This window comes from Melospiza melodia, chromosome 13, assembly GCF_035770615.1.
Source record: "Melospiza melodia melodia isolate bMelMel2 chromosome 13, bMelMel2.pri, whole genome shotgun sequence".
NCBI classification, from domain to species: Eukaryota; Metazoa; Chordata; class Aves; order Passeriformes; family Passerellidae; genus Melospiza; species Melospiza melodia.
In genome coordinates, this window is record NC_086206.1 from 14,798,846 (window position 1) to 14,825,262 (window position 26,417).

General features: G+C 48.5%; 2 protein-coding genes across 7 annotated transcripts in view; both read left to right on the forward strand.

Annotated features, from left to right (window-relative positions):
* NUP93 (nucleoporin 93) overlaps positions 1-11,821 on the forward strand; it is a 78,669-nt gene extending 66,848 nt beyond the window's left edge. For all 4 annotated transcript variants that reach the window (XM_063167861.1, XM_063167860.1, XM_063167859.1 and 1 more), the window contains 10 exons: positions 472-663; positions 891-1,017; positions 1,130-1,202; positions 1,532-1,576; positions 2,891-3,007; positions 3,632-3,750; positions 5,635-5,752; positions 6,124-6,207; positions 6,915-7,043; positions 11,587-11,821. In XM_063167861.1, coding sequence (XP_063023931.1) covers positions 472-663; positions 891-1,017; positions 1,130-1,202; positions 1,532-1,576; positions 2,891-3,007; positions 3,632-3,750; positions 5,635-5,752; positions 6,124-6,207; positions 6,915-7,043; positions 11,587-11,697 — 1,115 coding nt within the window. In that variant the 3' untranslated portion in view covers positions 11,698-11,821. The remainder of the gene's footprint in view (positions 1-471; positions 664-890; positions 1,018-1,129; positions 1,203-1,531; positions 1,577-2,890; positions 3,008-3,631; positions 3,751-5,634; positions 5,753-6,123; positions 6,208-6,914; positions 7,044-11,586) is intronic.
* Positions 11,822-16,624: 4,803 nt separating this feature from the next.
* On the forward strand, positions 16,625-26,147 carry SLC12A3 (solute carrier family 12 member 3). 3 transcript variants are annotated; one of them, XM_063167857.1, is made up of 26 exons: positions 16,625-18,077; positions 18,330-18,488; positions 18,718-18,793; positions 18,923-19,018; positions 19,164-19,303; positions 19,505-19,615; positions 19,805-19,916; positions 20,082-20,212; positions 20,470-20,554; positions 20,865-21,019; positions 21,327-21,434; positions 21,670-21,793; positions 21,894-21,995; positions 22,090-22,245; positions 22,323-22,422; positions 22,810-22,942; positions 23,448-23,588; positions 23,770-23,876; positions 24,017-24,099; positions 24,281-24,349; positions 24,526-24,627; positions 24,806-24,917; positions 25,205-25,291; positions 25,418-25,517; positions 25,628-25,695; positions 25,985-26,147. In XM_063167857.1, the coding sequence occupies exons 1-26, from the start codon at positions 17,784-17,786 to the stop codon at positions 26,124-26,126; spliced, it is 3,093 nt and encodes a 1,030-aa protein (XP_063023927.1). In that variant the 5' UTR covers positions 16,625-17,783; the 3' UTR covers positions 26,127-26,147. The 3 variants fall into 3 exon arrangements, with proteins under 3 accessions (XP_063023927.1, XP_063023925.1, XP_063023926.1); XM_063167855.1 differs by having other exon boundaries at positions 16,627-18,077; positions 25,382-25,517; XM_063167856.1 differs by having other exon boundaries at positions 16,628-18,077; positions 22,810-22,921; positions 25,382-25,517.
* Positions 26,148-26,417: the final 270 nt, after the last annotated feature.

The following is a 26,417-nucleotide window of genomic DNA, read 5'->3' on the forward strand; positions in this document are numbered from 1 at the left end:
CACTCACACTCAGATAATGTGTGTGAGATAAAATGTGTGCAGAAGAAAAATAAGCTACTGTTGGTGTTACTGAATAGGAAAATCCAGGTTTTTAACATTATTTGTACCACTTGGTGTAAGTATAAAAGAAGACAAAAAGTTGTGGTCTTTAAAGAATCTATCACAGTTGATCAGAGTTGATGGTTTGTTGTCTGAAAAGAACAAAGGAACTTTTCTGAGTGACTGTTCATTCTGTTTCACTTTCTGAGTATGTCTTTATGCTGTGGTCCTTCATGTTAAATCTGCAGTGTACAGTTGTAGGTGAGCCAGTGATGTGTGGTCAAGAATTCAGTTTTGTGTACTGTGTTGATTTCAGCTGGCACTTAATGAACACTAATGATGCACTGTGGCAGGAAGCATCCACTGTCAGTCATCTCTGATTGCAAAATCATGAAAATAATGTGAAAATTCTGTGTTGTGTTTTTTTTTCAGGTGAATCACATTTTGCAGTGAACCAGCCACCGTTCCTCTATTTCCAAGTGTTGTTCTTGACAGCACAGTTTGAAGCTGCAATTGCTTTTCTTTTCCGGACAGAGCGCTTGCGCTGTCACGCTGTTCATGTTGCTTTGGTCCTGTTTGAGTTAAAATTGCTCCTGAAAGCATCTGGGCAGAGTGCACAGCTATGTAAGTCCTATTGACTTTACAGTAAAGGAATATTTTCTTAGCCCTCAGAGTACCCTCTAGAAACTGCAGGTCTATGTGATTAATCGAAGATTTATCAGAACAGTTTCATAACAGTTAATTGTTTCAGTTGCATTAGAGCTCTGGATCATGGTTCTGACTAATTTGAGATGAAGATCAGCATTTTCCTGGCATTAGATTCTCTGACAGTGCTGTTTCTGACATTGCAGTAAGCCATGAAGCTGGTGACCCTCCTGGTGTCAGACGTTTGAATTTTGTGCGGCTTTTGATGCTTTACACCCGTAAGTTTGAATCAACAGATCCAAGGGAAGCTCTGCAGTACTTTTACTTTCTCAGGTAGGAGCCAATATATGTCTTGAGCTATTCTCCTAATTATTACTGTTTCATTATTCTTATCTGGAAAGTTCTCAGAAACAGGAGTACCTTTCTCCCTCTCTCTGTTTTGTAGGAACGAGAAGGACAGCCAAGGAGAGAATATGTTCTTGCGTTGCGTTAGTGAAATAGTAATTGAAAGCAGAGAGGTGAGTTTGGCCACGTTTTGCCTTCCTCAGTTAAACTGAAATTCACTTCTTCTCTAAAACCTTTATTAGTCAGAGTAAGCAACTCTAAGACTGTCCTTTCTGCCTGATGCAGACCCAGATGAGAGAAGATCTTGCAATGGCCTTATGTTCAAGACATTTAATCATATATTTTTGCCTGTTATTTAGTTACAAATACTTTTTATATTGGTCACTGTTTTTCATTCCATGACTGTGTCTTTGTACTTAATAAATATGTTATGAAATATGTGCAATTGATCTCTCTATTTCTGTTTCCTGTTTTTTCTTACTTTACATCTACATGGATATAGTTTGACATGATTCTTGGAAAGCTGGAAAAGGATGGTAGTAGGAAGGTGAGTTCATAATTTATATTTTATATTAAAAGTACCACCTATGTGTGATTTCCTATGTATGATTTCCAAAGTAGTCATGAGGCTATTTTGCTTCTTTCTGTTTTTCACTAGCTAAATTATTACTGTGTTTGAATACATTCTAGCTCTCCCAATATGAGATCCTTTTACAGAATAATCTGTGACCTGCCCTAACAAAAGGCAGGTCAGGAACTGCAGGGCACACTATGTTCCTCTAGACAGTAACTGAAGAAGCAAATGGCATCAGGTAACTTTAGTGAGGTCATAATTTTGTCTTCCCAGCAGGAAATGGAGTTTAGTTTAAGTGGGTGTGTGAGAGTGTTCTGTTAACTGAGGTGTGCATGTGAAAATGGTTTATGACATCCTCATTCATCTCACAGAAGAAATGTATTGCAGTCCTTGAAAAATCCTTGTAATTAAAGGAGCAAGGGCTAACAGACCACAAGCATAGCCACAGCTGATCTGACCTTCATACAGGTGAGAGTAAGTACTGGATCAAAGTTCAGCCATTTTTCAGATGTGACAGATCTTACTTCCAGTGTAAAACAGCAGTTTCCTAATAGTGAAATGTAAGATTACACAGTCAGAAGATAAAGGAAACCTTAAGGTTTTACCTGCAAACAGGAGAGTGCATGCAAATGATGAAAATTTTAGATAATCAATGAAGTTTTTCTGTTTGCTGTGACAACTTTGGAAGATTTCTGTGTAAAGCAGACTGCAGAATCATTTACATCTTAATTTTAAGATTAGGGCAACAATTTTAGCTTTAAGATAAATTCTTCTAGATGATATAGTCTCATTTTTGTATCCTCAATTACAGTAATTTCCAGATATTCTTGACTCTTTCATCTTTTATTCTACATGTTTATTATTTGTTTTAAAATTCTTCTGCCCTTTCATTTATATGTGTGAGCTTTCACTGGCAACCTATCGTGCCAGTATAAACAAACTGCATCCCTGGAGCCCTTGGAATGCTGTGTGCTGAAGTCTTTTGTGTTTTCTTCTCTGTGTCATCAGCAATTAACAGCTCAAACTCTGAGTTATTTTATCTAGGTCATTTTGAATGAATTAGAAACCAAGGATGTCTCAGTGATGACTCCATATAGGAGAGTGTCCCTCTTGCAAGAGCTCATTCTATTTTTAATGTCTCATTTTTGCACATTCCCATGGAAATGTACAGGCTATTCCAATCATAAGCCAACATGTAAAATATTCATTGCCTTGACAGAATATTCTGGAATGTTTGAGCCTTCTGATTCCTCTTTTCTCTTTTCATTTTTTGTCTCACCTCTTTAGCCTGGAGTGATAGACAAGTTTACAAGCGACACAAAATCCATTATTAACAAAGTGGCTTCTGCAGCAGAAAATAAAGGATTGTTTGAAGAAGCTGCAAAACTCTATGACCTTGCAAAGGTACATGTCTTGTGGGCTGCCTTGTGTACTTGGTTCACCTTTTTTCCTTCCAAACAGTCTACCTGTGATTAGGAGGTTAAATTTTATCTCGGAGATTGAATTGCCCTTATTCAAGCAGTTTATTTCTGCTGCTGGAAGAACAGAGCCATGGGCTGCATGGAGAGATGTTTCAGTTAGCACATCCAGATGGATTGCACTCCAGGGATTCTGATTTAGGATGCTGTGATCCTGATCAATGCGCTCTTTTGAAGAGAGTGCCCCATGCATGATTTAATTCAGTCTAGTGCAGTTATTTACCTAGAGTGTACTCTTCCAGTTTCATAGGTGTTGAACTGAAGTCTAAAATTGTTGGTCTTTATACTGAGTACTCTTGTTTCCTTTGAAAATAGAGGTGGATACAACCATAACCACTGTTTTAGAGAAAAACTAGGGGGAAATGCTTTTTCTTGTGACCGAGCAGCATTATGTTGCTTGTGGCTAATATGATCTTGACTCTTTATGGGAGGGAAGTGGCTCTGGGCTTGCAGTAGGCACCACTGCATGAGACTTTTCTGCTTTTTCAATGAGATTAAGACACCACATTTCATCATGCTCCTTTTATTTGTGTAACTTTAATGCCAACAGAACCCTGACAAAGTTTTAGAGCTGATGAACAAGCTGCTCAGTCCAGTTGTTCCCCAGATCAGCACTCCCCAGTCAAACAAGGAGCGTTTGAAGAACATGGCCCATTCCATTGCTGAGAGGTAAGGCTCAGGCAGGGGCAGGGCTGGGTGATTCACCTCAGCATCACCTGGGACTGTCAGAGCTGTGGCTGTTAGTTCCTCATGTTTCTGCAGGCTGCACTGTGGCATCCACAGCAGTATATTTAGAAAGACAAAGAAGGGGTCAGAATTTACCCTGTCCTGCTCATGATGGCTTGCAGTACTGAAACCAGAAATCTTCAGGGGCAGGTTAGGTAAATTAGACAAGAAGTTTTATCTGTAGGTGAATCAGGATTGCCAGCTGGAGATGGAGTCTGTTAAGGAGCAATACATACATGAATTGTATGTTTTATATTATTTTTAAGGTAAAATATTGTAACTGAGTTGCTGAGTTGTTGCATGCAATTCACTTGTTTGAAATAGTATTAAGAGAGAGCTACAAACCCAGTAATTCTGAGTTGTAACAATAGTTTGGTAGCTGTTTGAAAACTGTTGCTTTAATGAAGGCTAAAAAGGGAGTATTTAAGATGAAATGTGTGTGGCTAATGCAAGCAGTGCACCTCATTTCCACAGCCTGTTATATTAATGCCAAGTACAGTGTGGTGTCCAGCAAGAAAGGAAGCAACTGAAAGGAATGTCCCCTGCCATGTCTCTGTAGTAATTAGGGTATGTGCTTGAGAGACATCAGTGCTCAAGATTCATTAGCAGCTAAAAGTGTGGAATAACCTCATTCTGAAAAGCTGTAGTTGCAAAATATGTCCATGATATTTTTTAAATAATTCATCTTGTCACAGTGGCTGCCAGGGACAATTCCTGTGTTTTACTAGAGCAAAATGTGGATTCCTCTGAGAAATACCTTACTGGCTTTTATCAACCATTGAGCTGCAAAGAGAATAAAAATAAACCAAGCCCACTTGCTGGCACTTTGAAATTGGGAAGACAAATACAGAAATGTATTGATTTCCATCAGAGCCCTTTGCCTTTCTTCTTTTGACAAGTGGCATTTGCCAGTCACTCCCAGTCAGCCTTTGCTTCATTTGGGCAGGCTGGGATCAAGTGAAAATTGGTGCTGTATTGACTTGGTGAGAGACTGATTTGGTGGCAGACATTAAAGAGAATTAAATCTATGGCTGGAGTTAAAGCTTCAGCAAAGGCTGCAATGGGCTTTTTTGCTTTGCTACATTTCTTTGATCTGTCTGAAACCACTAAATACTGCTGTGCAATAGTGTCACTTCACAGCTGCAAACCTGAGTGATTGCAAAGCCAGAGCAGTTCTGAGTAGCACATCTTCTTGCCAGTTAAATGTAAGACTTTAACAGGGCTTTTTAAAGGGCTTTTCCGTGTGTACTGTCCTGATGACAGTGCTGTAGGGATGCAGCATTCCTCCTGTGTGTTCTTGTGATGCTCTTGGAGCAGGTAAGACACCCAACAAAAAGGTGAAACAGCTTCTTTGTGCCCTTATGCGGTTAGGAGTGAGAGCAGGCAGCCCTCCAGTTCATCCCAGAGCCAGTGTAGCTCCTGAGGGTGTGCAGGAACTCTTAATCCATCTTTCAAGTCTTAACTTCTTGCCTGAAGCAGGCAGTTGTGCTGGAGGATTGTCTGCTGTAACACAGCGTGTTAAACATGCTGCTACAGAGCTTGCCTTGTGGGTCTCTGCTGCCTGGCACTGTTTCCTCATGAATGTGGGAAATGTAAACATTTTAAAGGAAACAAATGCTGGATTTGCAAAACTGGAAGTGATTAACAGTGTTTTTAAAAAGCCACAACCTGTGAAAATTCTGCCTCCCAGTTAAGGAAAATGAAAGCTGTCCTTTGTTAAATGCCCTCTGTCCTTGAGTTTGATGTCTCCACTTCCAAGAATTGCAAGGGCACAGTTATAAATGATTGCCATTTTGCACAATAAAACTGTAACACAATTTCTTTCAGGTACAAAGCGCAGGGGATAAGTGCAAAGAAATCCATTGACTCCACGTTCTACCTTCTGCTAGACTTAATCACGTTTTTTGATGAATATCACGCTGGTCACGTTGACAGGGCCTTTGATGTAAGTTTTAAGAGTTCTGTTTGAAGTGTAGCCTTCCTAATGCCCTTGAAAGCCCAGAATGTCTCAAATAACATCACTTTAAAAATTTTATTTAATGAGTTAGGAGGGACTGCAGTGTTATAGAAATTTAAAAAGGTGTTTCTTCCCTGTTGCTTGATAAACAAGATGATCTTCCTGTCGCTATTTTGTAGACTGAACAAAATATTCCTGTTGCTTAACAAAGTGAGGAGATAAACCAGTAAATGACAATGAAATGAATTCTCTTGAATGGAAACAGAAGCCTTTCATTAACACTTCAAGAACACACTTTATTAATATCTGGCACATAGAATGCTGATTATCTGTCCTGATTCCTGCTTTTCTTTTTGAAGATTATTGAGCGCCTGAAGCTTGTACCTCTTAGCCAGGATTGCGTCAAGGAGAGAGTCGCTGCCTTCCGGAATTTCAGCGATGAGGTAAGTCATGTCTTGGGTTCAGCTTCCTAAAGCCTTTGGCTTTGTTAAAAGGATCTTAAAACCTTGTCATCTCATCATTCTTATTCTTTAGCAGAGAAAAAGGATGAGATTATTTTGATTTAATACAAGTATACTCTTGGCTTGCAACTTTTTCTTCTTAATGCTGCTCTTTTGAGCATTAGAATTCCGTACCCAGAAATCCTGTCTCCATTTTGAAGAAAGTATCTGCAGATGTGAGTCTCCCTGAACTTAGTGAGTTTTATTCAAGAATTCAGAATGTTGAAAACTTTTAACTTGCTGGTAGCTTAGTTCTTCCGTGCTTTAATGGTCACTAAGCATTTGTAGGGTGTTTCCTTCCCTCTGAATTACAGGAATTAATAGATTTGTGCATTAGCAAATGAAGCATAGTGGAAAGCCATTACTGCTCTTGAACTATTTTAACTGGAGGGTGACACTTCTTTTTTAGGCAGTTGTTGTGTGTATTTGAGTGCTTTGGGTCTTATTTGACCTGCTGCTATCAACCAGGAAGGTGCAGCCATTAGGCATGTGTGTCTCAAAGCTCTGGGTAGAGTTTCTGCTGGATGGTGCAGTCATAGCAGGGGTAACCATCACACCTCTGACTGTTACAGGAATCTGTATAGTAAGGCTCATGGTTCTGTCAACCTCCTTTTGTTGCAATGTGTCTTTTTTCCCCCTTCTTTGTGTAGATCAAGCACAATTTATCTGAAGTCCTGCTTGCAACCATGAATATTTTATTCACCAAGTATAAGAGGATGAAAGGCACAAGCCCAACCACTCCTGCCAGACCCCAGCGGGTAATGGAAGACAGAGATTCGGTAAGAATAGAATTCTCACTGTCTTACAAGTTTTCCTATATCCTGTTCTGCTGGTTTCAAGAGATTGGGCTTCAAGTAACTGGGAATCTCTAATGGTCTTGGTTTTGGCTTGCTCAGTTACTTAGAGTCTTGGTTTACTGAGCTTGTCCAGTTATTTAGTCTCAAGGCTGGTCTCTGATGCCTTCAGCTTTGTGTAAGGAAAGGTTGGAACTGGATGGTCTTTATGGTCCCTTTTAGCCTAAGCCATTCTTGAGTCTGTGATACTGCTTTAAATAACATTGAGCTAATGGAGATGTTACATCTATTTTCATCTCCTATCAAGAGAAAACAAGTGTCCGCTTTGCTTCTTAGATAGTAAAGCAAATGGGAACATTGCAGCGTCTCTAGGATGATGTTGCTGCCTTACCAACTGAGCTGTTGCTTTTTAAGCACCTGATTGCCACTCCTGTCATTTCAGCAAGTGCCCATTTCTGCTAGAAGGGCCTTCCTTGACTCTTCCCCTCAGCTTGCTTCTGTAGTGATGCAGGCCAACATTTTCCAGGTGTCTCTGGGTGAAACACCAAGATGCTGGAGCACCTCCCCTTGGTGCTGGCCAGCCTTGCTCTGCTGCCCCTGCAGGGAGTGGGCAGCTTGCAGCACTCTGGCTGCTGTTGAAATGCTTGACCACGGTGGGTTTCACTTCACTGCTCCAGCTGCTGCAGAGGCATTTCCCCAAGCCACTGATGGGAGCCTCCACCTCCAGCAAGCTGCAGAATAGGCAGCATTTAAATGGCACAGCCAGATTTGTGAGCACTCACCTGCTAACATGAGGGATTGAGCAGAAGGGTTCACAGCTTAATTCCAGCCATCTTTGGTCTTGTAACTCTTAATAAGTTAAAGCTGCTGCAGGCACTTGAAACCAAGGCCAAACCATTCATCCTGTCTTAACAGATTAGAAAATAAATATCAACTCCTTTTGAGAGTGAAAAACCAACTTGGGCCATAGCCAGCTTTATTCCAGGCTTTAGTCAGCTACTGAAGTGCCTTTGATCTGTAAATTGTAATATTGGTAAAAGTCTTAGTAGCATTTTAAATTACATAGAAAAATAAAAGGTTTAGGTAGTGGTACAGCTTTTGTGTTGGGGCACAGCCTATAAGAGCTATGGGATCCTGCCTCACAAGGGTGCTTGTACTCCAGATCAGCAGCACTGGAGAAGGGTGCACGCCTTAAACCCTGCATGTGGGAAGAAGTCCCAGGCTGACACAATCTGTTGTTACCTGCTGTGTGTCTTCAGGAGCTTGGCACTGAGCAAAGAATGCCTTAGCTCCTTGTTTTCCAAGTGAGCTGGTTGTTTTGATGTTGTGATTTTAGTCTTATGCCTCATGTAGAAGGATTTACCATTTCCATAGGGGTGGAGTGCTGTCAGGTGCCACCTCAGGATGAGTACCCTGGGCTGATTGGGTTTAGCAGCTTTACTGGCAGAGGTTTGTGTGGAAGGAGGCCACCATGATACTGTATCATGTCCACAATGTGCTCAGCGTGACACCACTTCATAAACCTGCTCTGCACTCTTGTGTTATCACAGTTGTTGAGATGAGCTGATGTTGTACCCTGCTAAAAACCCTTGAAAGTTTTCTTTATTTCAGGCTTCAAGTTTTGTTAATCAAGCTCCAGGCCCTGTGATGGGATCTCATGGCAGCAGGGAGGCAGTGATGCTGGGAGCACAGGGATTCTGAGTCACACAGGCTGCTGTGTGCAGTACAAGCTGTGCTTTGCCATCAGAGGGGACAAGTGTCCACTGCCTCTCTGTCAGGGAGGGGATAAGAGAACAGCTGTGTGACAGGAGTGTCACAAAGGGAGCATAGATCTGCAAATGGAGGATTAACAAGAGAAAAATCTACCACTCTGTAGCTCCTGTCTGCCTGAAGATTTGTGTGTGCAAAAATCATAGCAGGCATGGGCACATGGAAGGTAGGGTAAGAATGGCTTTACATGTGTTGCCCTTTTTTCTTACCCTGAAGAATTTCTTCCAAGACTGCAGGAGCAGGGAATTTAGATTGTTTCAGTTGGGAGGCAACTCAGGCAATTTTAGTGGTGTGAAGAAATGAGGACATTACAGATGTGGGGAGAGAGGTGTTCCTTCAGCAAAACCTCATTCACCTGGACAGAGATGGCAGACATGAGCTTCAGCAGGCTGTGCATGACAAGAATTTGTCTCCTGAACTTCCCTGGAGAAGGGCAGCTTTTCCATGTTCTCTGGGGAAGCAAATCTGGGGAAATCAGACCCTTTCAGAAGCTTTAACACATTGACAATGCAAGTGAAAAATTACCTTTCCTTGAACAGGTCTTTGAAATCCCTGGCTTTTCTTTAGCTCTATCAGAACAGGCACATTCAGATCCCTCTGTTCATCAGAAGAAAAGATAGTTGCTGTTTGTTACTCTGAGGCTTATTCTACATAGCAGGGAGCAGCATCCCCAGAGAGGAAATCAGAGCCCTTGAATCTCGCTCTGGTGCCAAGCACAGCTCTGCAAACCCACCCTGAGCAAGATCCTGCTGCCATGGGTGGGACTTCAGCAGGAACAGCAAGGACCTGGCAGGATGGAGGGGGAATAGAACTGCTGGAGCCCCCTGAACCCAGTAATGCTCTCTGCAGAACATCTCCTGTCCCACTTTGGAGGTGGACTAGAAAAGATCAGGGGTCAGAGCTGGCATTTCTGCATTGTGTTTATTTCAGAATGAAATCACCCAAGCTGTTTTAGGTATTTTTTCTTTTATGTATATAATTAATTAGTTTTGGGAATAAGGGAACAAAGTCCTGTCCCACTTGGCCTGATCCATTTTGTCAGATTTCAGGCAGAGATTGCAGGGAGCCCAGCCTGCAGTCCTGGAAACTGTGGCTGTGGTGACAGCCCTGACCCAGATGCTGTGAGTGCATGACAGCAAAGTCATAGGCTCCTCACCCCAGTCAGGGGTGGTGAACTCTCTGCAGCAGCCCAAAGGCATTATCTTGGCAAAATTAGGTCATGACTGCAATGGAATTAATTTTTTTTTAATTATCTATGGTCTTATTTAAAATTTGCAAGTAACTGTAATGTTCATTAAGTAATTACAGCAAATAGAACATCTAGCCCTCCAGGCCACTCTTAACCTCTGCAGACCTCTGTTTGTTCTTCCCAAAGTATTGGTTTGATTTTTGAAAATAGACCAGCTCTGGTATCATTGCTCCTGTAAAGGTAAAGAGAACAGTAACTCACACCCCTCCTCAACCTTTCTTAGTCATGGTGAGAGAGTTTTTGCCTCTTAATACTTTAACTTTAAAGTCAGACACCTTGACAAGCTTTTATTTTTTTCATCTACCACCTGTTTTGACCTCTACTGAAAAGCAGCAGCTCAGACACAATTACACAGCCTCACTGTGTGACACACTTGGGAGCAGGCTGGGAGACACTGACAGGAGCAGAGTGAGTGATTTCCAGGCCACCTTATCCAGTTGTCAATCCACTGGTGGTGACTGACAGCTTGGGAGGGAAACTGTCCTGGGAGATGTTGGCAGTTAGGTCAGTCCAGGGAAAACGCTCACAGCTTTTCCATTATCAGCCTCCACAGTTTCTCTGTGGCTGTTGAATTACAGACTGGTTTAACATCACCCTGGTGTTTATAATAGTGCCCAACCATGGAATGGGCTTCAGTCACTTCTCAGTTTGTAAGTTCCTGCTATCAGATTTACCATCCACACACCAATAGCAACCTAAAAACCTTTGGCTTTCCCTGAAGGCAGTAGGTGAAAGCAGGATTTGAACAGTTGGATCTTCCAGTACAGTAAATCTGAGATGCTTAATATTTAAGAAGAAACACCTGTTAGCAATCAAAGCAGTCTGAACAGTTTTCTACAAAGATTTGGGGTTTCTGTATTCTCTTGACTCCTACCAGTTATTAAAATTACTTTCCTTTTACTTTATTAACAGTTTTAACAAATGAAACAAATTATTCCTGAAATCCTTCAGCTGTTCTGTAGTCTTTTGCTGTGCAAGAAGGGATTTGGTTGCTTTGGGCAAAGGTCTGAGTGGGCTTGGTGCCTCTGCTCTCGTTGTGTTATTGGCAGGAAGAGCCTTTGAGGAGATTGGTTTGCTGCAGGGTGATGCTGGAGATCTCCAGGTGTGTGGGGCATCTCTGATTCATTTCTAGTACTTCTGCTTTGAGAACATTAATGCTGCATTTCAACAGGATCAACTTTGTTTTGCAAGGTTGCAAGGAATCCTGTTGCCCTGGGAAAGCTCAGTTCATGCAGAAATTACAAGATTGCTGCAGTACAGCAATGCCCCACATTGCTGAAAATGTTTTTTCTTAGGTATTTTCAAATAAGATGGGATTATTTTTTAAGCAGAAGAGTAACTTGACGTGCTTTTAATGGTTGGAAAAGGGAATAATTGGATTTTCTTTGAAATGCAGAGGTTCCTTTTCTAGAGAGCAGCTCTGAGATGAAAAGATTACATGTGTGTGTTTGAAGAGTATTGTATTTTTTTAATACTAAAGTAACTGTACTTTGTTTTTCTCTTTTTTAGCAACTTCAGTCTCAGGCTCGGGCGCTGATAATGTTTGCTGGGATGATCCCATACAGAACATCAGGAGACACGAATGCAAGACTGGTGCAAATGGAGATCCTCATGAATTAGCAGCAGCTTGCCTGGGGTGCAGCAGCCTGTGCCTGTCTTTAGTACGTTCAGAGGGCCCATGGGACCAGTGTCATTTTTTGTATTCTGTATTTTTGTTGACAGAAATAAATTTCTTTGGTTTTGATATTTGTTTTTGACATTTTAATTTTCACCGATTCTTGTGTTTTTATGTTGTTATTAATTTTATTTTCAATTGGTTTGCATTTAGAAATTTATTCTTAATTAGTTAATAGGCTATGCAGAAAAAGAAATCATAGCTCTGTAGTAGGGACAGGAATTTTATAGCAGAAGAGGATATGGAGAAGAAAACTCTGATTTGTTGCTAAATGTACTTAGAGCTGAGAAGCTTTAGGGGGTTTTGGATGCGTGTTAAGTGTTGAAAATGTGTGTGATGCCCCAGTCCCCCCTGTGACACACTGCCATCAGTCTGTCCCATTGTCTCGTGTGGCACATGTGCTGCTGCTCTGTGTGCTGCACAGACCCCCTGTGCTGAGCCAGGGGCTCACAGCCCTGCAGCTCTCCTGAAGCTTCTGCAGGAACAGCTGGGTTGGAAACAGGTATATTTTGGTAGGAGTGTTTTTTGTGAGCAACACATGAATTTTAGTCAGTTGCATTCCAAGTGGGCCCCTGTGGAGTTCACCAGAAGTGAGGAAGCTGAACCAGAGAGGCCCAGGTGAGGCTGTGCTGGGTGTGGGTGGATATTACTGTTGCTTTAGCAGGAAATGTGAGCCCTACAAAAGCAAAGGGCTTTAAAAACGGTTACCTTTAAGTGTTTTGAGCTACAATTAAATGAGAGTGAAAGCCCAAGGAGCATGTTACAGTAGAAGTTTTTAGTTTTAATGTAACTGCCTATCTTTGAAAAAAATGGGAGGAATGTTGGTGGTTACTCTTGCTGCTCCCCTGCTGCTGTCTCACCCTCTTGTGTTACTGGGGTATGAGAACATGAGGCATTTGGAATGCAGACCAGGCAGCAAAATGCAGAGGCTGATTTCAGCCTTTGTATGGTAATAGCTGTCATGGGAGAGAATTCATCTCCATTTTGCAATGTCTTTGTTTACTGGGATGGAGGAATTTCTGGCTGACATGATGACAATTTTCCTCATTATTTTTTCACCAGAAATGTTGTAGCATAAGTTTTGTCCACCTTTTGGACAGGAAGCAGAGGGCTTGCCAGTCACCCCAGTCCATGTCTCTCAGCATTAGCAAACCAGCTGCTGGGCTCTCAGAGGATAGAGCTAGGGACTGTGTACAGCTCCTCTAGCATGGCCAGGACTGTCCCACCTGAAGGCTGAGGGAGACCTGGACAACACCCTGCAGGTAAAGGGGAGTTGGTGAGTTACCAAGGAGTTATTTGGGGGTGGGAGTGGGCTGGAATTGCCTAACAAACATGTCAGCAGGTGAGTGTGGAAAGCTGTATTGCCTGTTAACATTTCTGGTGTATTTGTGTAGAAATGCTTCTTGGCATATCTCAGGTAAGAACTGATCCCATTCCCTGGAGAGCAGGCACCTTCCCTGCTGTTTGTGGACAGTGGTGGTGGGGCCAGGGCTGCCCCAGGTGCAGTCCTGCAGGATGACTCTGCTCCTGTGTTTTCCTTGCTGGTGCTCAGCCCCTGTCCCTGAGTTACTCCCAGCATGAAATCACCTCCCATACAGAGTCTGGCAGGTCTGCACCTGTCCTCAGGCAACCACTGACCTGAGCAAGAGAGGGACAATGTTTGCTGGACTCTGGGAAGGGTGAGGGCCACCTTCCCCACTGTAATTCCCTCTCCCTGATCTGCCATTCATGCAGGAACAGAAGTCCTTTGGGGCTCAACTCTTAGTGCTGCCATTTCAGGACCTTGTTCTCTTGCCTCTTGCCCATCCCCTGCTCAGGAGAGCTCTCATGCTGCCTCCCTGGCATGTTCTGATGTCCAGTGTTGAACCTGGGGACCTTCTGTAAGCAGTACAGTACCCTTTCTCCATCTGCCCTTCAAGGAGGCAATAGCAGGTGCTTTCTGGTGCTTCTCAGCCTACTTGGGTGTTGGGAAAGTTGATGTCTGTACATAGTTTCCTCTCTTTGTGCCCAGTGGTTGTGATTCCAGCCTTTGGCCGCTTTTTAAGCTAACCAGAGACTGAATTATTCCATCTTTCAAAACTCAAGATGATCCTTCTGTGATGGACAGATGGGAAATAAACCCCAGGGAGTCCAAGTCCCAAGACTAAGCCTGAAAAGGTAAGGCCCCATTTCCATCAAGATAAGAGACTGTGGGTATAGCAGAAAGAGCCACAGATATTTGGAGTTAATTTATTACTTGTTGATTGCCCTGTGATTTCTTCTTAGGTGGTGAATGTTACATCCCATCCATCTTCCCACATTCCCCAGAGTGGCAGGTTCCAGCTCAATGCCTGAGCCTGGCTCTGGCAAACCTGACTGCTCTGCATGACTCCAAGGGCTTTGAGGTAGATGCTGATGCACATCCTGTGCTTTGCTGAATAAGGCACCCCCATAGTTTTCCAGATGTCCCTGTTTTCCCTCCACATCATGTTTATTCTGCTGGAGAGAACAATCAGCTTCTTCTCCTTCAGGTTTTGCACCATCACTCTGACTTTGCTAATTTACAAGCTTAGCCTTTTCTGAATAGCTTATGTGCTGGAAGGGTTTTTTGGGGTGTCACTAAATTCATGCCTTTTGTTTGGTATAGTCTGTGGTGTCACCATGCACTCCCTTTACAACAGGGAGTAGTGCACAGTGTGCAGCAGAGCCAGCAATGTTCATCTGAGCTGAATTCATTCTGAGTAAAAACTGACAAATCTCTACGTCAGTGGAGCTCTGCTCTTTATACACAAAGCAAGCACAAATTAAGTTTAGGATAATTCCATCTGCTTTTTCCTACCTTGGGACTAATCCCTGGCACTAAAAATCCTCCAGGTAGATGAGATGCATCCCAAGGGTGACTCATTGGTTTGAGTCAAATACACAAGCTGAAGCTTGTGTTGCTGCAGGAGATTAGAGGGAAAAGTGAAAAGGTGTTTGCTGTGAGAGCGTGTAACAATCTTGTTCTGGTGTGGGTGCAGCAGAGGCAGGCGGTCTCCAGGTCTGTGTTCCACAGTTTGTGTGTCTCTGTGGTTCTGAAACATCCACACATGCTGCAATTCCAGCACAGCAGCTCCTAACGCTGCACCTCCTCCAAGGACCAAGGGCTGAGTGAGGTGCTCTGGTTTTACAGGGGAGTTGCCGGGAGATCTAGAAATACTTGCTGTAAACTTCTGTTCTATGTTACCATCCCAGTAGGAAAAAAATTAGTTAAAAGTTCTACCCAGGATTAATCTGGTAAAAACTATGCTGAGCTAAGGGAAGACAGTCAGCCCCTGTGGGAACTGGCACTGCTGAAATGTGCCTTGATGGCCTCTTAAACACTAAGAAAGCTGGTGTCAGTGGGTCCTGTATTCTCAGCTGTCCCTGTGAGGTTTTTCTAGTCCAGACAACAAAATGAATCCTTTTAAGTATTTTCACCATTACCCCAGAATATGTTAGCCATAGTCAGGGTATTTGCTTATGGGTTACATTCCTACTCCTCTGCCTTTTCTTGGATTTCCCTGCTGAATGCAGATTTTGCATCTCAATCTGATTTTTCATTATGTTTTCCAGACCCCCTGGCTGGAGTAGACCTGCTAAATGAGGTGACTTCTCTGTTCACCACCATTTCCTACTTCTGCATTTGTCTAAGACATTGCTTGGACCTTGTTCCTTGCAGGAGCTGAAGGAATTGTGCTCAGAAAAAGTTATTTCAATGCACTTCTTTTGGTTTTGTTACTCTCCTAACCGTTGTCACCCCAGCCTATCAAAGAAGCAAAATGTTTTCCTTGCAGCCTGGAAGAAGTGAGAGGATATGGTTAATTCCAGTTCTGCATCCTTGGGGTGGGAGAGCACTCAAATACTGCCTCTGTTCATGTCCCTGTGCCAGCATTTTTGTCCTCTTTCTCTCTGGGTTTGAAGCTGGAAAGATAGAAATGGTGTCTGGAAGAGATGGGAGATGACCTGTGTGTTCCCACTGGGAGAGGTTACTGGCAGCTGGCTGAATCACCATCTCTCTTCTTTTCACAGGCTTCCCTTGCTGTGGTGCTGAGAAGTTGAGTCTGCTCTGCACGGTGGGTTTGCAGTGCTGAGCCCCTGCATCATTGGTGTGTCCTGTGTCACTCGGGGTAGGTTCTCTCTTCCACAGGGATGGAAACAGGTCAATTAAAGCTTAATTGAAGCTTTTTGGAATATAACACTTTAAAAGAAGCTGTGTAATGCACTGCAACCATGCTCGGCTTAACTCGATTTTGGGTTCATTTGATGCATTTAATACCCAGAACAAACTGGGGGATCGGCTGGAAGTGAGGGGAAGCCCTGCAGAAACAACTTGGCAGCTGTTCCGTGTGAGTGGAGGGGCTGGGGAGAGGCTCGGAGCTCCCTCCCTGCCGCAGCTCCCAGCGCCGCCGCTGCCCCGGTATTGTTGCTGCAGCTGGTGTTGTGAATCAGGCCGACGGCAAGCGCTTCCTGCAATCCGGCTATTTCACCACACCAGGGTTGCATCATACCACTCGCTTCGCTCCTCGCCCGCCTCCGGAGCCCTCCTGTGCCTTCTGGAGCATCGCTGACTGTGCTGTGTTTAACAGGCCCCCCACTAAGAGACTGATTTGTGCTGCTTTGGGCAAATCAGCGGTTTTGATGAAACGGTGAGGTTCTAAAATAAAGCCACTTCTGCTGGGTGTGAGTCTGCTGGTGCATCTGTTGTGAGAGGAAGCTGGTGTCCACTTTGTGGAGGTTGTTGTGTGAGGTGCTCTGGGGTGAGGCTCTTTCCTGGTCCTCACCTGGCCCTTGTCCCTGCTCTCCGGGCTCTGAGGTGCCCTGCAGTGCTGCAAGGGCTGAGCAGGGATGCAGACCGGGCTGCTGCCCTCAGCTTCCCCCGGCTGCCCGGGGCTTGGCTGATCACAGCCATCTGCCCTCACACAAACAAGGGGGCTGGAGCAAGTCCTCAAAAATCAGGTCAAAATTTGTGTGTGAATGCAAAGAGAGCCAGAGGCAGCACAGCAGGCAGGCCCAATTTTCCATTAACTTGCAAAGCCACACAGAGCTGAAATTCCAATGGGCTGCCCTCGAACTTTATTGCTGGCCTTGTTTGCTGTCTTTGCTGATCTTATCTGTAACTGCTTTGGTGGCACATGTGACAGGGGCTGGGGAGTGAAACAAGCGCCCATCCCTCCCCCTGTCCTCAGCTCCTGTCGCTGTGGGGTTGTGGCCACATAGCTTCATCTTGTTTTCTGTGTGATGGGGGCAAGGGTTTAAGTGGCTTGTTGACTCAGGGATGGAACTGGGGGCAGTTCTGAGCCCTGGGGGCTTAGTGGTACCCTGTCCCTGGGTCTGGAGGGGAAAGGGGCTGTGGGACCACGGGCATCTCTGCTGCCTGGTACTGAGAGCTGCCAGCTCCCAGCCCTGGACAAGCACAGACAGACTTACACCACTCTGTGCACCCTGTCTTCTCCAGCAGCCTGGAATCCGAGTTCCAGCAGGAGCATCCCTCAGATCCCTTGATGTCACACTCCCCCCTTCCCCCTCGTTTCACTGTGAGATAAAGGCCCTGTTCCCCTCCCCACATCCGGCCCAGCTCAGTGCCACAGGCGGCACCTTGGAGACCAGCCAGGATGATTTACGAGATCTGACAGGTCTGGGGCAGTATCCCAGGGAAGGGTGAGGGTGCGTGGGAGTCTTGCTCCCTTTTTCCATAATAAATCCCTGTGAACTGAATGTTCCTGGGTTGGGGCCGGAGGCAAACTCAGCGCTGCATTTCTCTGCTGATCTGTCCTTGGGCCTTAATCTCAAATCCGTTATCGCTGGCCCCATCGAGCGCTGGGAGGCAGTGATGCCCATTATGGTGGTTTTGGTATCCCTTCCAGCTATTTTTTTCCCCCTGACCAGCTCGAGGTGGTTCAGGCTGATTCCTTTCCTCTATTAGCATCAGTGGTGGGTGTGTGCCGGTCACCTCGCTCCGGTTTTGTGCAGTATAAAGCCGGCAAGCCCCTCTCCACCCTGTCCCCACCTGGCAGGCTGCTGGGCAGGGGCAATGGCCGAGCTGCCCATCCCAGATGTGCCCCCAGCCCGCTGCAGCGGCCGCTTCACCATCAGCACCCTCCTGGGCATGGAGGAGGCGGGCCGGGGTCCCTACACACCCACCGAGGGGTCCAGCTGTGACAGCGCCCAGCCCACCCAGCTGTCCAGCAGCACCCTCTGCACCAGGACCTTCGGCTACAACACAGTGGATGTGGTGCCAGCCTACGAGCACTACGCCAACAGCAAGGGCGTGGGCGACCCCAGGAAGGGCAGGCCCTCGCTGGCTGACCTGCACTCCATCCTCAAGGTAACAGGGGGCTTGGCTGTACCCATAACATCTCTGGCATCCCCTGGCCATGCTGCTGGTCCCTGCAAAGTGCCTGTCGTGGGTCACTCTGTCTCCTGCCTCTTGGTGCCGTTACTGGTGCTGTGCCAACTGCATATTCCCAAGAAGGCCCTGAGAGAAGCCAGAGGATCCAGCTGTGTGCTCAGCCAGAGCATTGCCTCCAGGGACAGCTGCCTGAAGTCCACCCTCACCTGCCTTCCCCTCGTCCCACAGCCTGACCCGAGCCGCCTTCGCACGCCGGTGTCGGACGTGCAGCACAGCAATGGGCTGCCAGAGGCCGGGCCGGAGGCTGGGCTGGAGGAGGCAGAAGGGGAGCCAGGCAGAGACTCCGAGCCAGAACCCGTCCGCTTTGGCTGGGTGAAGGGCGTCATGGTGAGTGTGACCATCCCCCATGAGCATCCCCCTGCTCTCCTACCTCGTAAGCATTTTACCCTTATTGCATTTTTCCCTAATGTCTGTATTTTTGCAAGCACATGTGCTTTGAGCAATTCCCTGCCCTCCTCGGTGGGGTGGTTTTCTCTGAGGAGCAGCAGAGCTGGCATGGTTTGGCCATCCCCAGGTGCCAATGCCCTGATGGCCAGGTCCCCTCTGTCCCCCTCAGATCCGCTGCATGCTGAACATTTGGGGAGTTATCCTCTACTTGCGCTTGCCCTGGATCACCGCCCAGGCAGGAATCGGTGGGTGCTGTGGTTCACCATGGGCTGGACAGTGGCACTGGGCCCATCATCACCCAGACATCTGGGGGTTGGTGGGACTCTAGGGAAGGCTGGGGGATACAGCAGTGAAGCAATGCCCTTTCCCCACAGCCCTGACATGGCTCATCATCCTCATGTCTGTGACAGTGACCACCATAACCGGCTTGTCCATCTCTGCCATATCCACCAATGGCAAAGTGAAGTCAGGTAGTGTGTTCCTTCCCAGCCACTCCAGGGCTCTCTTTATCCTGGGGCTGCCCCATGGATGTGAGCTCCTGGCATGGGCTGTGAGGTGCGGGGGAACCCCAAAACCTGGGGGAAGCAGTAATGCCATGGGTGTTCCCTGCCTCAGGAGGCACCTACTTCCTGATCTCACGGAGCCTGGGGCCGGAGCTGGGCGGCTCCATCGGGCTGATCTTTGCCTTTGCAAACGCCGTGGCCGTGGCCATGCACACAGTGGGCTTTGCTGAAACTGTCCGGGACCTGCTGCAGGTAAGAGAGCAGCTCTGGGTCCCAACGTCCCCCCTACCCCTCCATCCTCACCTTCTCTTTGCACAACCTGTGTTGATTATCAATATTTGCATTACCATTGGACCACTGATAATCAAACAGTGGCTGCTAAAACTCAGAAAAAACAGTGGTTTGGTAAGGAAGAGGGTTATTTCCATGTTGTAAATAGTTCCCTTTCCTCAGGAGCACAATTCCCTCATCGTAGACCCCACCAATGACATCCGAATCATTGGGGTCATCACTGTGACGGTGCTGCTGGGCATTTCCCTGGCTGGCATGGAATGGGAGGCCAAGGTAACCCTCTCTCCTGCTCACATTTTTCTCCTGGGCTGATAAGAGTTGTCCCTGCTGGCCACCAGGCATCTGAGGAGCAGAGGATGCCTGTAGCTCCCCAAAAACAGGCATGGATTTCTCCAAATGCATTCTTCACTCTTTCTGTGCCCCAATGCCCAGTTCTTCAGCTGGCTCTTTCTGGTCTGGCAGGCACAGATACTGTTCTTCCTGGTCATCTTGGTTTCCTTCATTAACTACCTGGTGGGGACAGTGATCCCAGCCACTGCTGAGAAGCAAGCAAAGGGCTTCTTCAGCTACCGAGGTGGGTCCACCCAGACTGGGGTTGCACTCAGCAGGTCCAAGTGCATCTCTGGAGCCTGGCTCTTTGCTGCAGTTTGGGGAGAGCACCAAGCTAGTGCTAATGTGCTTTAGCCAGGAAAATAGTAGCCAAGAGGCCTTAAATGCTTCTCCTTTGCTTCCTCCCCAGCTGATATCTTTGCTCAGAACTTTGTGCCCAACTGGCGTGGACCTGAGGGCTCCTTCTTTGGCTTGTTTTCCATCTTCTTCCCGTCCGCAACCGGCATCCTGGCTGGGGCCAACATTTCAGGTGACCTGAAGGTGGGTTGTGACTCTTGCTGACTGAGCCAGTGTTTCTCAGGGCTCAAGTCCTTTTTTCCCTGGGGCTTTCATTTTGATCCAACCTTTGGACTTTGTTTTATTTCTTATGGAAACTTTGGGCTCAGCCAGGAGATGCTCTGTGGCTTTGTGATACAGTGAATTAAAATTCCTCCTGTACAGCAGCCACAAATAAGCTGCCTACATTAGCACTGCTGCTGGAAAGCTGTTTTACATATCTCTGCAACTCCCTTGGGCAGGATCCTGCCATAGCCATCCCCAAGGGCACCTTGATGGCTATCTTCTGGACCACGATGTCCTACCTGGTGCTTTCTGCTACCATTGGTAAGTGGGGCTGGGTGGGTGGGCTGGCCCCTACCCTAAATGGGTGGCCTGGGAGGATGCAGGTGTGTAGGAGCCAGGAGCAAGCTGTGGACACTGGCACTGATATCCCAGTGTGAGTGCCACAGGTGCCGGACCTTGTTGTTACCCCCACATGGGGCAAAGTCATTTTGGGAGGGCTGTGGAGCTCCTGGCATTGCTCAAAGCCCCATGGCAGGGACCTGGGAGTTGTCACAGGCAATGGGATGTGGGGCTGGGCTTCCTGAAACCATGGAGAGGTTCCAGCCCTGCTCTGGCCCTGTGTGTCCCCCAGGTGCCTGTGTGGTCCGAGACGCCTCAGGCAGCCTGAACGACAGCGTGGCCGTGGGTTCTCCGGGCTGTGAGGGGCTGGCCTGCAGCTTCGGCTGGAACTTCACTGCCTGTGCCCAACAGCAGAGCTGCCGATATGGGCTCAGCAACTACTACCAGGTACTGCTCAGAACCATGGCCAGCCCCTGTTCCTGGCCAGGTCTGTGCTGCAATGGATGGCTTTCCCAGGCAGCTGAATGCCTGGCACCTCCCTGCCATCCTGGGGGCACCCATGCTCTTGAAACAGCCATTTTTTAACAGGAAGGCACTTGGTGGTGGGCTTTTGGATGTGGCTAGACGTTGCTGCCTGGATAATGTTAAAGGAAATGCAGCAGGATGGGGCCTAGGACTGGGAATCCCTCAGGGTTGGGGTGGAGGTTGGTGCACTGGAGATGCTGGGGTTCCTGATCCCCTGGTTTTCATGCAGAGCATGAGCATGGTGTCTGGATTTGGCCCCCTCATTACAGCAGGAATCTTTGGTGCTACCCTCTCCTCAGCATTGGCCTGCCTTGTCTCAGCCCCCAAAGTCTTCCAGGTGAGGGGGTGGTGTCTGCACACCCCAGCTCCTCTCCCTGAGCTCAGCAGTGGGTGATGCTCCTTGGTGCAGGGCTCTGCATCCATGAGCAGCCCTGGGGCAAGGAGGATGCTGCTGCCAACACAGGGCATGGCTCCAGTTTGGCCCTTGCTCTTAGGGATGCTGGAGCCACCATGGCACTGCCAGCCCGTGTCCCTGGCACAGCCTGCTGTCCCCACTGTGTCTCTCTTTGCAGTGTCTCTGCAAGGACCAGCTCTATCCTCTCATTGGCTTCTTTGGGAAGGGCTATGGGAGGAACAGCGAGCCCATCCGTGGCTACATGCTCACCTATGTCATTGCTGTTGGCTTTATCCTCATCGGTGGGTGCTTGCTGCCCCAGTACCCTCCTGCAGCCTGCCACCAGCAGGGTGGCTCAGTCCCCACCACTGACAGCTCGCTCTCTTTCTCCCCCTCCCACAGCCGAGCTCAATGCCATCGCCCCCATCATCTCCAACTTCTTCCTCTGCTCCTACGCCCTCATCAACTTCAGCTGCTTCCACGCCTCCATCACCAACTCCCCAGGTGGGCTGTGCCCGCCAGCCGAGCCCTGCGGCCGCGGCTCCCGGTGCGGCTCCCCCTCCCGGCAGCGGCTCTCTGTGTGTGTGTTTGCGTGCAGGCTGGCGACCCTCCTTTCGGTATTACAGCAAGTGGGCTGCACTCTTTGGAGCTGCCGTCTCAGTGGTGATCATGTTCCTGCTGACCTGGTGGGCAGCCCTCATTGCCTTCGGCATCGTCATCTTCCTCCTGGGATATGTCCTCTACAAAAAGCCAGGTGGGTGGTGGTAACCTGGCACTGGTGATGCTCCAGAAGGTGTCTGGCCCTGTTGCTAATCCATCCTCCCCATGCAGATGTCAACTGGGGCTCCTCCATGCAAGCCAGCTCCTACAACATGGCCCTCAACTACTCAGTGGGGCTGAGCGAAGTGGATGAGCACATCAAGAACTACAGGCAAGGGCAGCTCATTGCATTGATGGGCACGGAGGGAGTGGGATAAAGAGCCAGGGAGGCATGGTGCCCATGGCCACACCCTCACCACCATCCTCAGTAACCAGGAGCTACAGCAAAATGTGTCTCTTTAAAATCCCATGTGTGTGCCATGTACGGTAGAAATCCGGGGAAACCCTGCCCTCCCTGTACCAGGCAGACACATTGGTCTCATCTGATATAAAAAGACCAAAGAGTGAAACTGGAGCCTCAGGTCACATGTTTTCTCATTCTAAAGATGCTCCCTATGGCTGCCACTGGCCAAGCATGGGAGAAGAAACATGGCTCATTCCAAAAGGGCTGGATGCCTCCAAAGTACTCTTCCTCGCTCTCTTTTTCCCCTGCCTGCAGACCACAGTGCCTGGTGCTGACCGGCCCACCCAACTTCCGCCCTGCACTGGTGGATTTTGTGGGGACCTTCACCAAGAACCTCAGCCTGATGCTCTGTGGCAACGTGCTGATTGTGAGTCACCTGCAGGAGCTGGTTAGTTCCTTGTCCTGGGGGCTCTGGCCACCAGGTTGTATCCTAGTGCGCTCACAGGGTGGAGGTTGAAATGTGCCCACTTGTGTGCTGCTGGATGATGAAATGTGTCAACTGGAAGCCCCTCTGAGTTATTAAGCAATATTGGTGAAGCATCAGGATGTCCCCGTGGGCTTATGGCTTCCCTTTGCCAATTAATTGCAGAAGATTTGGAAGGATGAAGTAGTTGCTCAGACCACAGGGGGGTCCTGCAGCCCTGCAGACTCCAGAGCAATTGGGTGCAGTAAGAACCAGCTCATCTGCACCCACAGGACTGTTGGGATTGTGTGCACTGGCTGTTGACTCCCTGGATTCACTGGTTTTCTTGGCTGTGATTGCAACCTCCCATGTGTGCAGTGGTTACATCCACCTCTTGCCAATGATTTGGGAAGAGAGGAGCTAGAAGTCCTTGGTGGCAAGACCATCAGTTGGAAGGGGCTGCCTGAGCTCCTGCTCCTGATTCCTGCAGGGCCCGTGGAAGCAGAAGATGCCGGAGTCCCGGCTGATGGCAGATGGCCACACTAAGTGGCTAATGAAGAGGAAGATCAAGGCTTTCTACACAGATGTGGTGGCTGAGGATTTGAGAAGTGGTGTCCAAATGCTCATCCAGGTACAGCCATCACTGGCCTTCCAGCAGCAGGGTCCCTCCTCTTTGTCACATCCTGGGGGAATTCTGACCTCCCTCCACAATCTCCAGGCACCCCCCTGTGTTGCTCCCCCATGGAGTGGACTGACACCACCTGTGTCCGTCTGTCCCTGCAGAGGGGTCTCATGGGGACATCTATCCATAGGCTGCTGGCCTCGGGAAGATGAGACCTAACATCTTAGTGCTGGGCTACAAGAGGAACTGGCAGACGGCATCTCCCCAGAGCCTGGAGGACTACGTGGGCATCCTGCAGTACGGCCACACTGGCTCCTCCACCTCTTGGGGACACTGGCAGCTGGTGGTGGCCCCACCGACGGCTGCAGTCACGTGCTCAGGGTCCAGCTGGGCTGACAGTGCACCCTCCATTAACTCCCTCTCTTCCCTCCTTCCAGTGACGCATTCGATTTCAAGTACGGCGTGTGCGTAATGCGGATGAAGGAAGGGCTGAACGTTTCCGGAGTGCTGCAGGCACATGGTAGGTGGCTTTGGTTGGCCAGGGATGCACAGAGACATGGAGCTGTGGGGTGTGCCAGCCAGCACCATGTCCCCAGACAAAGGCCACAGTGCTGGCAGGACATCACTCCTGTGCTGGGATCAAAGGGATGGGGACAGTGAGGCACTGCTGTGCTGCCCTTGCTCCTCTCCTCCCTCCTCAGTTAACCTCACGTTCGAGGCAGCAGAGCACCCCGAGAATGGCACTGGCAGCAGAGCAGCCCCAGGCACAGGTAGGTTGGTCCTGCCTTGTGATCCCCCAGAGCATCCCCAGCTCTGAGGATTATTTTGCAGGCGGGGTGGGGGTTTCAAGCCCTGGGGAGCAGGACTGGGATCAGGAAGAAGTGATGCCTTTAATCTGTGGCTGGTGGTGCCCTTTGCTGATACCAGGACCCTCTTGCCCTAGCAGCAGACCCCACCACCTTGGCCAGTGAGCAGCAGGCAAGCACCATCTTCCAGAGCAAGCAGGGCAAGAAGACCATTGACATTTACTGGCTCTTTGATGATGGAGGTAACCTTCACCTTCCATCTGTCCAGATAATGTGAGCCCAGCACCTCCACTGTGGCGCCTAGGAGAGCTCAGTCCTGCCAAATGGTGCCAGGACATCCCTGGCCCTTGGCACCAAGGAAGGAAGCACTAGTGAGCCTGGGGCTCACTGCTGCAATCCCACCGGGTGTTCTGGGGCCAGGTCTCACGCTGCTCATCCCCTACCTGCTGGGGCGCAAGAAGCGCTGGGCGAAGTGCAAAATCCGGGTGTTTGTCGGCGGGCAGATCAACAGGATGGACGAGGAGAGGAAGGCGTAAGTTCTGGTGGCCACTGCAGCTCTTGGCCACTGCCACTGTCCTGTGGGTGGTGACACAAGCTGCTTCCCATCCTGCTGAGCCCTCCCAGCTTTGCCATAATGGGATCTGTGAGCTCTGACCTGGCTGCTTTGCCTCATTTCTCTGGAAATCAATGTGGCTGCAGAGTGGGAAAACCCAAAGTGCAAACTGACGCCAGCAGCAGGGTTCTCTGCTGTGGCAGGTCCCGGTCAGAGCTACCATTCCCTGCTAATTTTGGGGAAATCTGTCCTTTTCCCTCCACTAGGATTGTCTCTCTACTGAGCAAGTTCCGCCTCGGCTTCCATGAGGTCCACATCCTCCCTGACATCAACCAGAAACCCCGGCCAGAGCAGTAACCACTCCCCTTCCCTTGCCCGTGCCCCCACAGTGCCCCCAAACCTGCCCAGACCCTCTTCCTTGGCACTGTCTGCTTGTGTTGCAGCATCAAGCGATTTGATGAACTCATCGCTCCCTTCAGGCTGAACGATGGTTTCAAAGATGAGGCCACAGTGAACGAGATGAGGCAGGGCTGTCCCTGGAAGATTTCTGATGAGGAGGTCGATAAAAACAGAGCCAAGGTAGCACCAGTGCCAGGGGAGATCCTGCAAAGGGTCTCCTGCTTTTCAGACAAAATTTAGTCTTTCTGGAAACCGTTATTTTGTGTTTCTCGATGCTCTTTGCTCTGCAGTCACTCCGACAAGTGAGGCTGAATGAGATTTTGCGGGATTACTCACGGGATGCAGCACTCATAGCCATGTAAGTGCCAGTAATGCCCTCACGCCTGTTTCTTGCCCCATGGGAATCATCCCTCGGGATGTTCACCCCTCCCTGGGTGGGGAGGTCCTGCACTGACACCATGATTCTCTGGTGAGAGTGCTGCACCACAGGGAAAACCCTTGGAAGACACCACGGGCTCCAGCTGGGGTCCTGTCGGCTGGGAGGATGTGGTGTTGGCCCTTTTTAGGGAATTAACCTGCCCTGGACTGACGGGGCTGTGTCGGGCTCGGTGCCGGCCCTGCCTCACGCCCCTCCCCGCTGTCTGCAGCACCCCGCCCATCGGCAGGAAGGGCCGCTGCCCCAGCTCCCTGTACATGGCCTGGCTGGAGACCCTCTCTCAGGACCTGAGACCCCCCATCATCCTCACACGAGGAAACCAAGAGAACGTGTTGACCTTTTACTGCCAATAAAGCCTCCTGCATTCCTGATGACTTGGGGTGTGAATTTTTCAGGCCAGTTTTGATCCTGGAGCACGCTCCTCTGGGAGTCTGGGGGAGCAGTGAAGGCGTGGTGGTTACCAGCCCTCTGGAAATGCCCACCAGGCACAGCTGCCACCCTCTTACAAATGTTTGTTTGCCCCATCTCAGGCTCTGTAGGTTGTACATCCATAAACAGCAATGCTGGCCCTGCAGTGCAGGGTTTAGCCAGAGCCAGGCGGGGGAGCTGTGGGCTCCTGCACCGGCACGCCCAGGAGAGCCCAG

Coding starts and splice junctions, on each gene's coding strand:
- SLC12A3 (XM_063167855.1), top strand. CDS start 17,784: ATGGCCGAGCTGCCCATCCCAGATGTGCCCCCAGCCCGCTGCAGCGGC. Junction 22,423..22,809: donor GAGCACATCAAGAACTACAG/GCAAGGGCAGCT, acceptor CCCTGCCTGCAG/ACCACAGTGCCTGGTGCTGA. Junction 23,877..24,016: donor GACTACGTGGGCATCCTGCA/GTACGGCCACAC, acceptor CCCTCCTTCCAG/TGACGCATTCGATTTCAAGT.